The sequence below is a fragment of the Pyrgilauda ruficollis genome, unplaced genomic scaffold (genome assembly GCF_017590135.1).
Source record: "Pyrgilauda ruficollis isolate IOZ18807 unplaced genomic scaffold, ASM1759013v1 scaffold77, whole genome shotgun sequence".
In the NCBI taxonomy this organism is placed as follows: Eukaryota; Metazoa; Chordata; class Aves; order Passeriformes; family Passeridae; genus Pyrgilauda; species Pyrgilauda ruficollis.
This window is the reverse complement of record NW_024529599.1, coordinates 752,235-769,752: the sequence shown is the minus strand read 5'-3', so window position 1 is coordinate 769,752 and position 17,518 is coordinate 752,235. Positions and strand designations below refer to the sequence as shown.

Here is a 17,518-nt window from a genome sequence, read left to right as displayed (position 1 = left end):
GCGAGGTGTGCAGATACATGCTGGTTTCCAAGGGGAAAAGTCAGCATTTTATGTTCCCAGATCCTCCCAGAACCCATTTTCACTCACATAAAGTTTGAGCACAGACCAGTCTTATAACTCCAAACTCGGATTACTTCTGCAAGCCCCAGTCATGCTCCCAGTCATGGATGCCACTTTTTCCTTACCAAGAACACAGCCCTCTCCGTTTTGATGCCAGAAATCAGAAACTATCCCAAGAAGTGCCCTGTACTCACTGTTCTTCAGGCCTGCAGGTCATTCCCCTACCTGGCTGGCTTCTCATTTGCCTTTTGTACATCTGGCTGTGTGCTGGCTCAGGGATATTTGGGTTCAATCCACAAATAGCAGAGCTCAGCCCAGGGGTGGGGATGGCTGTACCTTGCTTCCACCAAAAGAAATGATCCAACCCAAGAGCTCTCCTGGAGGTATTTGTTCTAGACCTTCTCCCTAAGCTCCTGTCACTACCCCCTCTGCTTGTGAGGCCTCTGCTCTCACCCACACAGCTTTTCCAACCACTTAATTAATTTTACAATCTAATCCCTGACCCAAGGCAGGCTCTGAGTTGTTGTTGAGGGTCTTCAAAGTCTTCAACCAGTACAACTGGCCTTGCCCTTGACAGCACACTGACACAAGCTGATATTCCAAAAGCTCCTGGATACTGGCAGCCATTCCAGCCCCAGCTGCAGTGGAGCAGCTGAGAAATGACTCAGCCTTGGGTCTAAACAAGGCAGTGCTGCAGCAGAAAAGCCCAGGTCCACCTCTCCCTGCCAGCACAGCTGGGACAGGCAGGACACGGCTGCTGCTCCAGCTGCCCTGCCCTCCTGCTCTGGGCAGCCTGCAGGATTTGTTCCAGGGGCAGCCCCAGTTCCAGGCCCCTCTGCTGAAGGACAGGACACAGTCACAGGCATCACACACAGGTGGGAGCCATCAGGTGTCAGACCAGAAGGGACATGGAATGATTTTTTCCTCTGAACACATTCCTGACCAGCTCTACCTGCCTTGATCCACACTTCTCCAGAACCGGAGGAGGTGAAACCCCACAGAGGAGTCTTTATGTGCCTTGAAGGAAAAAATGTGCTGCAAGCCTGTTCATTCAACTCCAAACCAGTCTTAAAACATGCAGCTGCTCAGTGCCTGGCACTGCAGGAGGGACACAGCCCTGCTCCATCACTTGCTTTCCAACTGCCACAAAAGAAAAAGCAGGAGTTATTTGCTTCTGCATCAGGCTGGAGGAAAGGAGCAGGAACGTTGGCAAAGGTGTAGCACAGGCTCCCCAGTAGGAATTAAAGTATCAGTGTGTCATCCTCCTTGTTGAAATGAAATTGCAGCTGTCACAAAAAGAAAGATGTGTAGATAAATCAAGAGGAATAAAAATAAATGAAGTCCTGATTGCAATGCCACAGAGGGACTGCAGGAGGTACCAGCAATACCTGCAAATGAGGAAGAATGGTGAGGCTGTCTCTAAATTGCCTCTCCAGACTGAAAAACAAGAGAGATCAATTATAAAAGCATTTCTACAGTGGCTGTACACAGTTTTTAGCTACCATTAACTTGCACTTTCTGGAATTGGGGCTTGTTAAATGCCAGGCATGGACACAAGGAGAGGAGGGGCTCATTTGCTAATTGTGAATCGAGCAGGGGAGGTGAGCTGGGCATGGGGAGAGCTGCTGAAGGGCAACTGGAAAGAAGAAAAAAAATGCTTTATAGGTGACACTAAAGAAGAAGAGTATTTCCAGCAGTGTCTGGGAAGGGGAGGACAGAGGTTTATGTGGAAATGAGTGAATTGCCTGTCTGCTGCCACAAAGCCATTTACTCTTTGAGGCGTTTCATTTTACAATATATTGCTATAAATATTTCAAAAGCCTCAGGGCTGCTGTCCCACTCTGTTCCAGCTTATTTACCTACAGTTACTGGTTTCAACAAAACTCACTGACAAAATATACAAGTTCTCCCATCTTCCCAGTCCTTGTTCCCCCTCACAGCCAGGCTCCTTGAGGCAGCTCTGCCCCAAACCCCTCTGCTTGGAGTGCAGCCCTTCCACAGAATCTCTCTGCACTGTGGGGCTTATTTAGAACCATGGAAACACAGAATGGGCTGGGTTGGAAGGGACCTTAAAGCTCATTTTGTACCACCCCTGCCATGGGCAGGACACCTTCCATGATTCCAGGCTGCTCCCAGCCCCATCCTCCCTGGCCTGGGACATTTCCAGCAATGAGGCAGCCACAGCTTCTCTGGGCAACCTGTGCCAAGGCCCCACCACCCTCACAGGGAAGAATTTCATCCTAATATCCAAGCTAAACCTACTCCCTGTCAGCTTGAAGCCATTGCCCCTTGTCAAATGTCTCTCTCTATCTTTCTTGTAGGTTCCCTCCAGGGAGCAGAAGGCTACAATTAGATCACGCTGGAGGCTTCTCTTCTCCAGGCTGAACAATCCCATTTCTCTCAGCCTTTCCTCATGGGAGAAGTGCTCCATCCCTCTGATCACCATGGTGGCCATCCCAAAGCAGCAAAGGACATCTGGAAGATGAAACTCCCTCTTGGCAGTGCGAGGCAGCACCAGAAATACAACACAGAAACCTCTTGTGACACAGCCTGGAGAGGCCAGGGCAGGGCCAAAGAGCAGGTGGGACAGTCTGCTAACAAAGCTACCAACAAAACTCACCTCCCAGAGCCAGTGCAACCCCAGCAGCTTCCAAACCACACCCCAGCACAGATGGGCAAACCCTCAAGCATCCCCAGAGCTGTTCCCAGCACATTTAGCACTTTGGGAGACAGAGGTGCACACCTGTAAGGTTTTTTCAGATCACAGTATGAAAGAAAATGACAGGCTAATGCAAAATAATTGATTTTATTTAAAATAAAAAGCAAAACCACAATCATCCGAACAAGACAAGTATCCCAGCTCTGCTGGATGGGTGATAAAAGCAGCTAAGGGCAGTGGCAGGGCTTGGAGCTGACAGTGGGACTGTCACACGAATGGGTAACACTTTCCTTCCCCCCTCTGCAAGGGGGATGCCAAAAACCTCCCAGTTACAATGTGCCCACAGAGGCATTCCAGACTGGATCCAGCCAACAGTCTCACTTCCCAGCCCACAGTGGCTGGGGACTCAGGGAGGAGAGTGGAGGTTAACTATGAAAGAGGCTGCTGTCTTTCCTTGAAGCATTTGGAGAGGTTTGATGTAACTGAGAAGACAAGCTGGAGCCAGCACACACCAGCTTGAAAGGGGAGGAAGCTCTGCCAGAGGCTCCTCGGTGTCACCTGCTCCCCCACAGCACTTGTGCAGGAGCAGGTGCTGGCACTGGTGCCTCGTGTCCACATTTGTGGTTCTGATGGAGTGTTGGATCGTTTCCTCCTGAACTCTCCCAGCCTGTGTCTGTCACCAGGCTCTAAAGCACAGGCAGAGCTCCCAAATCCCATCCCCTTTCCCAGAGCAGGCAGGACTGTGACAGTGACACCCATCCTGAGGCTCTCTGCCCATCCCTGGGGAAGTGAGGCAGAGCTGTGCTGCTGCTCTGGGGCTCAAGGAAACGAGGGGTCCACAGGGTGCTGGACCAGCTGCATCCAGGGCCTCTGGAGTACAAAGGCAGCAGGGCTGGAACAAGAGGCAAGGACGTCCCAAGAAGCACAAGCCTGGAGAAATGAGAGCACAGAGCCCACTCTGCCCAGCCAGCTTCCCACAAGCATGGAGTGAGGCACAAAGGGAGCACAGTTTTTAACTGTTCCTCCCTCACCCAGCCTGAAGTGAGGGCCTGGGAAACACCAGCTCCCCCCATTCCTCTAAGGCCAGAGAAGCTGACTCCCTGATGAGAAAATTGAATCTAGTCCTATTTAAAACCAGATCCTGCTCTAGCAATACCTCCTGTTTAGAGCAGGCCATGGAACAGCAACAGCTGAACCCTGGTGAAAACAGCAAGTTTTGTTCTGCTACAATTTATGTACCACACAGCAATTCTGGAAGGGCCAGCACAGAACACCACGTGGCCAAGAGTGTTGAACAACATCCCCAATGTTTTCTGCTACAAAAAGCTCCCACAAGGCTCAGAAGTCTCAGGTTGCTCAGGATGAATGGAACATGTTTTGTGGGTGGATGGCTTCAAAGCATCTTACACAGCAATTGCAGCTCAGCCTCACAGCAGCCCTGCGAGGCAGGGATTTTATCACTGCTCAAAGACTCACCAAAGTGGCTCAGGCAAAAGCCAGAAGTGGAAGAACTGGAGATGCCAGGGTCCTGATTCCCAGGTAAGCCTGCACAGACACTGTTTCACAGCAGGAAGTGCCCTGTGGAGCAGTCAGGAGAGGGTTGCTGGTACCATGATGTCTGCTGTCTGTTGTAAACACACTGCTTTTCTGTGAGGGGTGTCACACCAGCACAGGCTTCCCCTGGAATTGCTTTATTTCACACTATGGAAGAGTTCACAGGCATGGAGGAATGCTCTGCACACTGCATCTTCCCACTGTGCTTCTAGAGGCAGAGCTGTGGCCTTCCCAGCACAGCAATCAGGCTTTCACATTAGATTTTAGTCTGTGCAAACTGAACCACACGTGCCAAATGCAGCTGCACCTCACTGAGGTGCTGCCCAGCCACCAGAGAGAAAGGCACAGCTCTCCAAAGACTCCTCTCACCATGACAGAGCTGATTTTTGTGAGCCTTCACCTCTCCAGGCCCCACATGATTCCAAAAGGCAGCAGCTGCAGACATCTCTGAGAGGACACACACAGACTGTGCAGGCTCCCAAGCTGTTCAGCCTTGGCCAGAAATGCCAAGAGTTGGAGAAGTTGGAGGATTTTTTAAAGTGATCTTGCTGAAGAATCTGCAGTGGCTACAGAATAAGTGTGCTTGCTTATGCCTGGCTACCTATCACAGGAAATCTGGGAGTCTGGACAGCTAAAGAATGTGTCAATAAACCTTCCCTCTCTCCATTTCCCCACCACCACACTGCTCTTACTGGCACAAAAGACTTAAAAACAGAGATCCCCACAAACATATTTAGGATTCCTTTGTACAAAAGGATATGGCCCAGGAGTGTTTAAATAAGGAACAGACAAGGTTAAAAATGGATCAGAGAGCACAGAAAAGCAACACTCCAGGTTCCACCAAACCAAACACATTTAAGAAAATCACAGTTGAGGCTTTAATCTCTCTTTAATTTGCTCTTTCATCAGTGCCTGGGCATTGCTGTGTTTACTACATGCACAGCACTTCTGCTGTCAAGTTTCCTCTCCCAAAGAATGGCTGAAGTGAGTTCTGTACCCACCTCCTAGGGCTCAGAAGAGCACCCACTGAAGCAGCCCATGGGAAATTCAGATTTCCTGGCAGCACCTTCAGCCACAGAGACACCACCAGCACAAGCCCCTGCTAATATAACAAACCAGCAGCTCCAAAAGATCCCTTGGGGACAAGAGCTTTACCTGGCATAAAACAAATGCATCTACACAGACTTAAACAACACACTGCATTTTTAAAAAGCATAAAACAACAACATGTCCTCCTCCTCAGTCCTTTAAAATTGGCACTGCAACTTTCAGAAAGCTCTGAACACATAACCTCAAAGAAAAGCCATTTGGGGATGTGAACTGCACTGGCCTGAGTGAGCCCACAGCCCCAGAACTGTTTGGTGTTCCAAGCCCAGCAAATGTGATCCTGCCAGAGTCAGACTTTGTCAGCAGTTGCCTTGTGCCAAACATCACACCTGAAGGATTGGAAGTACTGGCAAATGCTTTTTCCTGCCACAGTTTTTTGCTGTGCAAGAAATTCCAGGATTCTCCTGCTCCACTGAGCTTCCCATCACAAGGTGCTAGTGCAGCTTTGTTACTTGTCACCCTGACAGACACAGAGTGGAAGTAGATGGGCTGTTGCTGGTTCAGGTGTTGCACCTCAGGTGTGTGCATGGAGCACGCAGACTCAGAGCACAAAAGATGCTTCAGGTTGGTGGTCACCTCTGCTGAAGTTGCTTCAGTGCTTGGGGCATTCACACCACCTTCCCTTCCTTGGCTGAACAGGGATCTTCTCTTGGAAATAAGATGAAAAAGGAAGGTGTTTGCCCAGTGGAAGCAAGGTCAGGTGACATGGGAAGATTATAGAAATGCTGCTGCCACTGTAAGGAGAAAATTCATGTGGCCAAAGCTCAACTGCAGACAAAACTGACCAGAACCGTAAGGGAAATAAAAAATAGTTTTTTCAAATATATTAATGGCAAAAAGCAAATTAGAAATAACACTGGCCCATTCCAGGATGAGGATGTTCTCCTCACAAACAGAGACACGGACATGGCAGAGGTGTTGAATGTTTCTTTGCCTGTCTTCAGCACATCTGATGGACCAAGGGTGTCTCAGTGCCTTGAGCTGGAGGACTGTGACTGTGGGAATGTCCAACTCCCAGAAGACCCCAAAGCAGGAGGATCTGCTGCTCCACATGGATGCCTACAAATCCATGGGGCCTCATGGCATTCATCTGAGGATCCTCAAGATGCTGCTGATGTCATTGCAAAACCTCTCAATGATTTTTGAGCAGTTTTGGGAATCCGGAGGGGTTCCAGCTGACTGGAAGCTGGCAAATGTCCCAGTTTTCAACATCAGCGAGGAGGACCCTGGAAACCACAGGCCTGTCAGTCTCACTCCAGTGCCCAGCCAAACCATGGAAAAGATTATTCTGGGAAGTACTGAAAAACACCTGGAGGACAATGCAGGCACCAGTCACAGCCAGCCACCTTCACAAAGGGAATCTGTTGAATGTTTGTTGGATCTGCTCTCCTTCTGTGTCAGGGAGACCCACCTCATGGATCTAGGAAAGGCAGCAGATGTTACCTTTTGGACTTCAGCAAAACTTTGGATATTGTCTCTCCCAGTGACCTTCTGGACAAACTGTGCAGCCCACAGCTGGTTAACCATGTCACATGATGGGTGAGCAACTGGCTCTCAGGTTGGACACAAAGGGTGACAGTGACTGCGGTGACACCAGGCTGGCACTGGTCACTAGTGGGGTTCTGCAGGGTTTCATCCTCATCCCTGTGCTCTTCAACATCCTCATTAATGACTTGGACACAGGACCAGAAGGAATATTAATTTTGCCAAAAACACTAAATTGGGAAGAGTTGTCAACTCCCTCAAGGGTAGAGAGGCCTCAACAAATTAGAGATGGGCAATCATCAACCATGTGGAGTTCATCAAGGGCAAGAGCTGGATTCTGCACTGGGGTCTGGGCACTCCTGGTTGTGTGGACAGACTGGGGAATGAGAGGCTGGAGAGCAGAGCTGTGGAAAGGGACCTGGGGGTTGGTGGCAAACCGGATCTGAGTCAGCAGTGCCCTGGAGCCCAGAGGGCAAACCATGTCCTGGGGGCACCAGTCCCAGCACCACCAGCCAAGAAAGGGAGGGGATTGTCCTGCTCTGCTCTGCACTGGGGCGGCCTCACCTTCAGTGCTGGGGGCAGTTTTGGGAACCACAACATCTAACAGACATTAAGCCATTGGAGAGCATCCAAAGGAGGCAGGAAGATGGTGAAGAGTCTGGAGGGGAAGCTGCATGAGGAGTGGCTGAGGTCACCTGGTCTGTTCAGCCTGGAGGAAAGTGAGGTCAGACCTCATCTGGGTCTTCAGCATCTTCACGAAGAACAGCAGAGGGGCAGGTACTGATCTCTTCACTCTTGTGACCGGTGACAGGACTCAAGGAAACACCTGGAGCTGAGTGAGGGCAGGTTTAGGTTGGATATCACAAAAATGTTTTTCACCCCGAGGATGGCTGGGCACTGGAACAGGCTCCCCAGGGCAATGGTCACAGCACTGAGCCTGTCTGAGTTCATGAAGTGTTTCAACAATGCTCTTGGGCACAGGGTGGGGTTCTTGGTTTCTGTGCAGGGCCAGGAGTTGAACTCAGTGATCCTGATAGGTTCTTTCGTATTCCAGGATTTTATGAGACACACACTTGGAAGTGCCAGCCCTGACAGCAATGTTCTCCTGCAGCAGGGTAAGATCCAAGGACTCACTTTTCCACAGCTCAGTTCTTGCAGAAGCTCATTTCCTCCTTGTTCTTCAGAAAATTCTGGTGTGAGATCCACCAGTCGTTCCGATAGGCCAAAAGGGCTGGTGTTCCTTTCCTCAAGTGTACAGGACAACATGTAAACATATGACAGTGTCAAAGCAAGGCAGGTTTTTACATTTACCTGCTGGTTTTAAAAAGAGTTCTTTAAAAACTGACCGTTGCCTTCCTTGCCAGTTCTGTGACCCATGAAATGTCCTTCCCCACAGCTGGGTTACAGCGCACTCACCCGGGGTGCAGAGGGGACGAAGCATTGCACAAAGGACGCAGTCGGGGCGTTCCCCTACAGGGAACCAACCTTGGACAGCACGTAACGAAGATGTCTGGATTGAGGAAGAGTAACAAAAACTTAAGGAGTGTGAGAAATAGAAGCAGAAGGGAGTAGAACAGAGCTGGCTGGCTGCTAACAGAGCTTCCATCAGCAGCTGCCTCTGGGTAGGTGGCGTTATCCCTCAGGGGTAGCTGCGGCCTCCACAAGATTCCCTAATCCTGTCAAAAAAAGGTACCTTTAAGCATTCCTCTTGTATCAGGGCACAAGATCCCAGCATGCAGATTAATCTCAGGATTATTCTTCCTCCAGTATTGTACAAGCAGGGTTAAGATTTCATGTTTGGAAGCATTTCTAGCAATTAAGCCATCACACAGCTGGAATAGAACACCCACCCACCCTCACAGAGTGAAACAATCAACATATGGGAGGCAGAACAGTGAAACCCAGAAAGCAAGGTGCTAATTTTCAATATTTAGGGTATTCATTTCAAAATTTGAATGGCAAATAATTTAAAAGTGCATGGGTTTTTCAGAAGAACAGATCTGCATCGTGATCTGCATTTTTACAGCTTTCTTTTTAAACCAGGGACTGCATTAAATGTTTGTTCCTTCCTGCTGCTCATTCCCTGCCTGAAGTCACACTGGCTGCCAAAATGGGATTTGACAATGTCATAACAAGCAAACTGTGGAAACCCCCAGGGCAAAATAAGCAGTCAGTAAAGTTCTCCCCAACCTTTAATGATGCTCTGTACTTGTAATTCAATTGTATTCAGTTATGAGCAACTGCTGGAAACAAGAGAGCAATCTACAGGAGCACACAGGCCTTCAGGCAGTCCCCACACTAGGGAGTCAGGCAGGAATCATGCTGGAATATGGACTTCCTCAGGTAAATTACTGCTGCACACCTTCTTTAGCAAGCCACACACTAAGCCACCACAGCACTTGCATCCATGGCAAACCTGGAGCATCCAAGAGCTCAAGAGCTGGTCAGCACTCTAATGCAGGCAGGCAGCCAATCCAGCAGCACTGGTTAACCAAGCTGCAAGGAATTTGCTTAAGAACTTTTGGCAAGCCTCTGCTATATGAGAAAAATGCTTCATTTAGCAAAGAATGTTTAAGTTCTTCCCTGTAGTATATTCCCAGATTCCCAGTGTTCCACTCTTTTTAAGCTGGCCTGTCCAGGGAACTGCTTTCCTCAGCAATTTTATCCTAAGCATATCTATCCTTGATTTTGCAATATTAATGTTGTCTCCTTCCACACTGACTGAAACTTGCTCAATATTTATGTATTTATTTATTTATTTAAAATGTAAACACAGACATTTGGAATTTAGGATGAATCTTGCCTTTGCACATAAAGCAGTGGAACAAATTGAAATAGTCCAGGCAGCAGTAAGAGAAACCATACAACTACTTGAAGGTTTTTTGTTTGAACAAGACACTGAAATCTGAGTGCTGCCTGATCATTTTTCATCTTTAACTGTTCACTATTCATTTGTGCTCTCTGAAGAGCACTTTAAACATCCCACCTCTCTCATTAAACAAAGATAAAATCAAATCCTTTCATCTATTAAAAGAGACAACTAGGAAAAGTAATAAGACTGTTTATTAAATAAAACCCCTGATTTAAAAAAAAAACATCAATAATCTTAGTTTTCTGTTTGGAACAATTAAAATAATTCATGGAGGGAAGATACTGCTTTATGTCCCTTGCTCTCCATCCCTCTCTCCTGAGGAATCCCCTATCTGAAGTGTGCCAGCTTTCCCCTGTGTTGTGCTGTGCTTGTTTAAAACCAGCAGCTGCCCGGGGGTCACCTGGAGGAGCTGCGCTCTTTGCTGACGCAGTCGTCCTGGGAAGTTGTGTCCCCGTTCCCCATCATTCCGCACGTCCTCCGCTTTTTCCTGCGGTGCATCATCCCCTCTGTCTCAGAGCCAGAGTCACACTGCAGCATGGAAAGATGAAACCACAATTCAGAGGAACCTCAACAACTGTCTGTGCTGTGCAATTCACCATGAGTTCTTTGAGCTCAGCAACCTGAGTTCAAGAACGTGCTGTTTTAGGCTAGACACATCAAGGAAATTTTAAATTAAGCATTTGAAAGTCAGTAACAGAAGTGTTTTTGGATTTCATCACTGGCTAAAGCTGACTTGAGGAATGACAGTGAATGTGCTTCTTTTGGTCCCTACAAGGACCCCATCTTCCAAGAGAAGACTTTGGCTTCTGAAGGATTTAGGCGTTGCAAGAGTCTTGTGCCATAACTGACCTGTTTTGGATATTTTTCCCCCTCTCCCAATTTTTAGAACATTCACTTTGCAGCTATTTTCCACAAGCTAAATGAGTGACAGATTCATATATAATATAGACATGGATCAAACAGATTGAATCCATTTAACAATGCGAAGAGAAGCTTCAGCAAACAGAACCTGCCAAGATCACAGGCTCCTCCACCATGTAGATTGGATTAGCTGCTTCCCATTAATTTATTCCATATGGCATGAATATCAGGATGAAAGCACATGATCAAGTATGGAAAAACACTGTAAATGCAGAATATGGATCACCTATTGCAGTAAAAAGCATTACCTCTGAATCAGAGTCGGAGGAGCTGGAACTTGATGAACTGGAAGAATCACTAGAACTGTCAGAAGCAATACCAGTAGATTCCTGCAGGTCAACTGAATCAGCCAAGGCTGCCAATTCAGGATGCTCCTGCTTTAGGATCCTAAATACAGACGAAATTTCAGGGTTAGCCTTTGAATTGTAACACTGCACATTAATGAATATTTTTAGGTCTTGTTTTCAATGGAGAATACACTAAGGAAGCTACTGAATCTCTTACCTGTACCATTTCCGTGACAGTTTAGGTCTCCCTCTTACTGTCTTGTGCCACACCACTGGGAAGTTGGTACAGCTGGCAAAGTTTTGTGTGATGGCAATAGTCGTGTCAAGATTGAGGACTACGTGCCACCAGCCACCTAAAACACAACAGCAGTGACCATTGGTGGCTGCATGGCAGAGAGCAAGTTCAAGAACAGCCAAGAACACCTTTCCCACAGTGCAGGTGGAACTGGACTTATCTTCCAAACCCAGAAGTGTTTTCCAACTCATCATCTTTCCTGTCTTATTTCAGCTTTCACCCCAGTGCTGACAGGTTCTTGTTACAGAAGGCAGCTCCATGCTCTGACCAAATTACTGAGCTCACACCCAGGACTGAAGATGTGACCTGACAGCACCAGGCTGGCTGCTGACAGTTTATTTAACAGCAGCAGCCATTGTAACCCAGACTGCACAGAGCCCTTTCTGTTCAGCTGGAGAGCACTTTCCACGCTGATTTTGCAAGGTTCTTATGACTACAGACTAACCTTTCATTTAAACATAGACACAAAATTGTTTTTCCACAGGGGATAAAAATAGTGGAGTTCTTACAACCCACTTAGAGGCTCAGAAAAGACTGAGGGAACAGTTTAATGGAACCCGACAGCTACAAACTCTCAACAGAAGGTACACTCAGGAGTCACTAATAAGTGCCAAGACAATCACAAGATACCCTTCACACACCAAGTCAGCTGGATGTTAGAGACAAGCAATGTGGACAGAAACTATGGGCTGTGCTGCACATAAATGATGCAAGATTCAGGGGTCAGGATCTGGTAGTGAACCCACTTCACCCCCACTTACAATGGGCACACAGTGTGCAGCCACTCAGAGGGAAGGGCATCTTCAGCAAAGCTTTATTTAGCTTTTGATTTCAAATGCAAGATGAAGCATAAGCACAGAGAGGTGGGTGGAAGGTGTCAGTGCCTTTAAGAAGTTCATTTCCCACAGCTAAGAAACATTCACATGCAAAATTCAGCAATGAATTTGCTCCAGCATGTACAAATTGAAATATTTTTGTCTAAGAGTTACTGGGGCTCAAACACCTCTATTATTTTATGCCATTATTTTATGCCCTGACAGCTTTCTACTACTGCAATTTAGTTCAGATTACATTTCTGTGATGCTGCAATTTAAATCCCACTTGTTTTGCCATCTGTACCACATGCAATCCTGTGCCACAGGTCATACACATTTTGTGACATTCAGGAAGTAACTGAATAATCTCAAAATGAGTTCAGTTTGTTTTGTAAGAAATGGGCCATATAAGAAAGCTGAAATGTTACAAACTGAATAGGAATGTTACAAATATGCTTTTTTTTTTCTCCCAGATTTCCTTTCTGCAGAAATCTGCACATACCTGGCACAAAGACTGTCTCTCCTGGTTTCTGTAAGACTTCCAGGGGTTTGAACTCAGGGGGCCAGGTGGGAAGCTGTGTCCGAGGATAGATGACATTGAACCAGGTGATGGCCTCGTCCTGCTGGTTGCCCCCCTCTTCCCGTGTCACTTTGATCAGCTCTCTGGGGGTGCTGGTTGGGAACAGGCACCAACGCTTATGTCCCTGCACTAAGGCATTCCATGCACTGGTTCCCAAGGGATCGATGTGAATTCCTGTTCCAGAACGAGGTGGGCCCATCACAAACCACCTGCAGGGGGGGGGAGAAGTGCTTTGTCACAGAGCAGGCAGGTAGCTCCCTTTCTTCATGTTAGACAGACAATTATAGCAGCTCATTGCACATTCAGTTAGAAATTAAAGTAACTACAGTTCCTTCATTTACATTCTTGATTTTGTTAAGTTCACACTGCAGCAAAAGGATTTAACAGGAGTTTAACCTAAAATCCTATATGAATTGGGACAGGAATGACTGTGGGATAAGTAAGTGAAGATGACTTTTCACGTGTCATAGCTGTATTTTGTTTAAAAGAGTTCTTCAATAAAATCATGATTTCAAAGTTTATGAGCATGATTAAGTCCCAACTGCCTGTGTTGAGATTGTTCCTAGGCAGGGGGATTCTCCTATGGTTTTTTAGAATTTGCTGCTCAAACACATCAGAACTGCAGAACAATGAGGAACAAAAGGCAACAACAAGGAACAGAGCAAGTTACACAATCCTGGCCTCTCTCTTCGCCTTCTGTTCATTCACAAGAGACTTTTCATTCCAACACTTAACTACATGGAGCTTATTCTCCAGTGACCATTCAGGATTTGAGGTTTATATTCCCACTGCCCATTTACAAGGTTTATTTCTCCCAGTGGAGAACTTTATCTACTGTACATGTTTAACTGCAGCAGCACCTTCAACTGCTTATTTTCCCTGGAACAGAGCAGTAAGACCAACCACACCAGAAAAAGCAGTGTGAGGTGACTTCATACCAGGCACCAAGAGGAAAAAATGACAAAAATTGTTTAACTGGCAGCAAGAGAGTGCAGACACTAAAGCACCAACACAATCCCTTCATGGTGTAGTGACAGGAGGGTGATGCCCAGCAAGAGGAATGCAAAGCTTCAGAAAATACAGCAAGTTCTCCACCTCCCCTTTCCAGTACAGGTGTAAATCAAACTGGTTTTGAAGGATCATTTGCCAGCATCAATTGTAGGATAGTAAAGTTTGATCATCAAGTTGATTTCTTCCTGCTTCACAAAGGAGCTGTAAATAAGCAGGTGTTTGTCATTTCTATTGCCAATTCACTCTTTACATTCATATTATGCTTAGAAAGCTGATTGCACTACAGGTAGAACAGTCAAGGCTTTTGTTAAGAAATCAGAAGAAATTATACACAAAGGTTTGTCTGACACAGACAGATGCACTGCTCAATACCCTTTTTCTGACAATAACCTGAACCTACACACACAGGTTTTAAAATCCTTATTTAGCAACACTGTCATTTAGCAGCACCTTCCTCCAAATACTCAATTTGCAATGAACAAAACACAGTTTGCCCCAAGACATCAAATTTACCATTAAAAACTTCACAACTCCTAAATCCAATCTGAAAACAAACCCCAGCCACCTTCCTCAAATTAAAATAGCTGCTTCAGTAAATGGCTTCCAGAAATTACTGCCTTTATTTTAAAGAGGAACAATGACAATAAAAATGTGCTAAACAGCACCAATTATTCTTTTAAGGTCTACACACTATCACACACCTCTCAATCCAGAGATCAACCTGTAGAGGTCGTATCCTCCTCATACAATTAGTACCACTTCATGTCAGATTTTCAATTATGCTCTAAATGTACTGCACACTCATTTCTGTATCTAGATGAACCCTCTGACTCCAGGAGACATTACTGTGCTCTCGTGCATCATTCAGCTCTCAAAAAACCTCAACAACCTGAAAAATACCCACATTTTCCAGAACAAAACACAACAAGTTGGATACCAAGATAAAGAGCAAGGAGCTCAGCATGTGCCTGTAGGTGGGGAGGGTGTGGGGGACACAGACAGCAAAATAAATGAGTCACAACCAGACTCTCTCATTCACCTCTAACTCGGGTAAATGATCTCCAGGTCATTAAATGTATTCAGTTTCTACTACACCCGGTGTGGTTTTGTGTTTGACCACAGTGTTGTATGTTCTTAGAAGAGAATTATGGAAAGCACTGTAAAAACACCTCCTTCACTGATCTCAAATGGAATCAGGTTCTTGCCTCACTCCTGCAAAAGCACAACTGGACTACAGACACATGAGAATGCAGAGGGAAGTGCCATTACTGATGAGCTATTGCTTAATTTTATTTAAATAAACCACATCGCAGCCTCATGTCACTCAAAGAGCAACAGGCATTGTCTGACAATTATAATGTCACTGTAACAACTTTAATTACTTGGGAGGGTTCAATTTGAGCTCACAGTGCTATGAAGTGTCATAGTAACATAGATAAAAATGGCTTTTTATCTAGAAGTCCAAATACAAGGTTGTTGCATTTGAATATACGAATGAAATGTCATTTCACCCTCTTCCAAGCTGAAGCAAAAATAAAGAGTTGAAAAGACTACACAGATGTGAAATAATGCTCTCTCTCAAAACCATCTGAAGGGGAGCTAAGAACTGGTGCCCATATTAGATCCTAATCTAGCTTAAGATCTTTACCTTAAAAGGAGTGACTCATAATTAAACAAAATTCCACACTGTACATAAACCACTGGTGCAAAACTCAGGAGCTGTTCCTGAGGTATTTAAAATTTGAACACAAGAAGGCACCCACAGCAAGAAACTGATCTTTATAGCTCTCAGTAACTATGTAACTAAGAAGTGATGTAAACTGACTTAATAGAACGAAAAAAACCCTAAACCATAAACCTGTAGCAACACTGGTGGCAGGAGGAAAAATTATGATATAAATCTCTCTTCTCTCCCACAGGATTACAGATGTACACTCATTTCAGAGATGACGTTAAAATATCCCTTTTTTTTATGAGACAATCCCAGGTATTTAGGAACAATGAGCTGCAAAATAGCCAGTTTTGTCTTGCTGTCACTCTACCTGTAGGGCGGCCTTCGTTTCTCCCCTGCATACTGAAAGAGATCATCAGTGAAGAATTTGGGGACCTTGTAGTCCTCCAGGAGTTTCCTTCGCTTGGGATGCTCTCCATAGCTGCTGTCAAAGATGTACAGGGGGCTGTCATCACGCGTGGTTTCCATGTACTCGATGTAATATTTCATCTTCATCTTCACGGAGTATCCATCATTGTCCTCCCCACATTTGAACTTCTGGTTCCTGTACTTGCGTTTCAGCCGCTCCAGCGTCCACTTCTCCTGGGCAGACCAGCCCACCTGAGCGTTCAGCAGCACCACGGGCTTGTAAGGCTTTTCATAACGCTCAACAAACTCCTCCACTGTTAACTGGAGTGCATCTGCCCTCTCCACGTTATCCTGGGAAACCAAGGGAGGAAAGCAGGACAGGTATTAGGACAGACTGACAGGGCTGCGCTTGCTCGAGGGGGTGCTTCACACATATCCCTTGCTCCACACACCACGCGGCTGTGGAGCTGCCTCTGTGTTATTTTAAGCTCCCCGAGGCTGCAGCCCCATTTCTGCTGGCCCGCTCCCTGCACACATCAGCGACACCCGCCGCCTGGAGCCTTTGGCACAGCTCCGCACCCAGGCAGCTCCCCGGGCGGAGAGGCCACCCTGCCCTTTCGGCTGACACATCCCTCGCTGCCTTTCACTCCCTCGGGACACCGGGAAGCGCTCCTGGGAGTTATGCGGGCGCCCGTTCCATCCCGGCGGGCCCTGACCTTCCCACACGCCTCGCCACGTGGAGGGAAGAAAGTCCTGTCCCTCACCAAAGCTCATCCGAGGCAACCCCAGCCTCGGATTCCCTCCGGTCTCTTCCTCGTTCCTCGCAGGACTCGCTCAGCCGCGCCCCCCTCCATTCCCCATTTCCCTCTCTCCATTCCCCATTCCCACCCTTTCATTCCTCATCCCCCTCTCTCCCCTCCGCCCACGCACCTTGCAGGCGGTGGGGCTGAGGGGGAACGTCTCGCAGTAGTTGTGACGGGTCCAGTCCAGCGAGTCCTTCAGCTCGGGCCGGGCGCTGCGCTTCGCCTCACGGATCCGTTTCTTGCTCTTGTGGTTCATGGCGGCGGCGCTGGGGGCCGTCACCGCCCGCGGCCCCCGGCCCGACCCGGATTCTGATTGCGATCCCGACCACTGATCCCGATCCCGGCCCCGCTCCGGCCGCACCTTCCAGAAATTTCACCCCGTGCCGCCGCTGTCGCCGCGGCCCCGCCCCCGCCGCATTCCCATTGGCCGGCTGTGCCCCGGCTTCCGCCACGCCTCGGCGCTGATTGGCGGAGGCTGGGGAAGCGGCGCCCCCGCGCCGCCATGTTGAGGAAGGGCAGCGCGGGCGGCACGGGAGCAGCGCGAGCACCGGGCGCCCTTGGCCGCGGAGTTCCGTGGCCGCCCCGGGAGCCCGCCGCCGCCGCTGCCCTTGCCGCGGGGGACCCGCGCTCCGCACTTGCTGCTCCCCGGACAGTGGCGGGCCGACCGCGTGTCAGCCGGTTTCCTCCCTTCTCCGGGAAGCAGCCCGCGGAGGCGCCAGCCCCGCCCCGCCGGGGCAGCGGCGCGGGCGGGAGCGGCCCCGCTTAACCGCGGCCCCGGGGGAAGGCCGCGGCTGGGCGAGCGCCTCATCGCCATCAGCGCCCGCGGCGGCGCTCCGCGTGACGTCGCGCCGGGAGGAGGCGCCGATTGGCCGGCGCGGCCTGGCGCCAATACGTGTCTGGCCGCGATTGGCCCATGGCGGAGCAGCGGCGGCGGCGGGCGCGGCGGTACCGTTTCGAGGACGGTCCGGCGGCGCTGGCCGTGCGCGTGC

The 17,518-nt window shown here is 48.3% G+C and overlaps 2 protein-coding genes across 6 annotated transcripts in view; one reads left to right on the top strand and one right to left on the bottom strand.

The window, feature by feature from the left end:
* Positions 1–7,906: 7,906 nt before the first annotated feature.
* On the bottom strand, positions 7,907–16,814 carry JMJD6 (jumonji domain containing 6, arginine demethylase and lysine hydroxylase). 5 transcript variants are annotated; one of them, XM_041486518.1, is made up of 8 exons: positions 16,657–16,814; positions 15,689–16,077; positions 12,558–12,844; positions 11,163–11,298; positions 10,907–11,045; positions 10,138–10,265; positions 9,282–9,397; positions 7,907–8,541 (listed from the first exon to the last, which is right to left on the bottom strand). In XM_041486518.1, exons 1-7 carry the CDS (start codon positions 16,783–16,785, stop codon positions 9,310–9,312), a joined length of 1,296 nt encoding a protein of 431 aa, XP_041342452.1. In that variant the 5' UTR covers positions 16,786–16,814; the 3' UTR covers positions 7,907–8,541; positions 9,282–9,309. The 5 variants fall into 5 exon arrangements, with proteins under 5 accessions (XP_041342452.1, XP_041342453.1, XP_041342455.1 ...); XM_041486519.1 differs by having other exon boundaries at positions 9,282–9,361; XM_041486521.1 differs by lacking the exon at positions 9,282–9,397.
* Positions 16,815–17,050: 236 nt separating this feature from the next.
* The window catches only part of METTL23 (methyltransferase like 23), a 2,037-nt gene continuing 1,569 nt past the window's right edge, over positions 17,051–17,518 (top strand). Inside the window, exon 1 of the mRNA XM_041486523.1 lies at positions 17,051–17,518. This exon is cut by the window's right edge and continues 5 nt beyond it. Within this exon, the coding sequence (XP_041342457.1) occupies positions 17,443–17,518 (76 nt within the window). The 5' untranslated portion in view covers positions 17,051–17,442.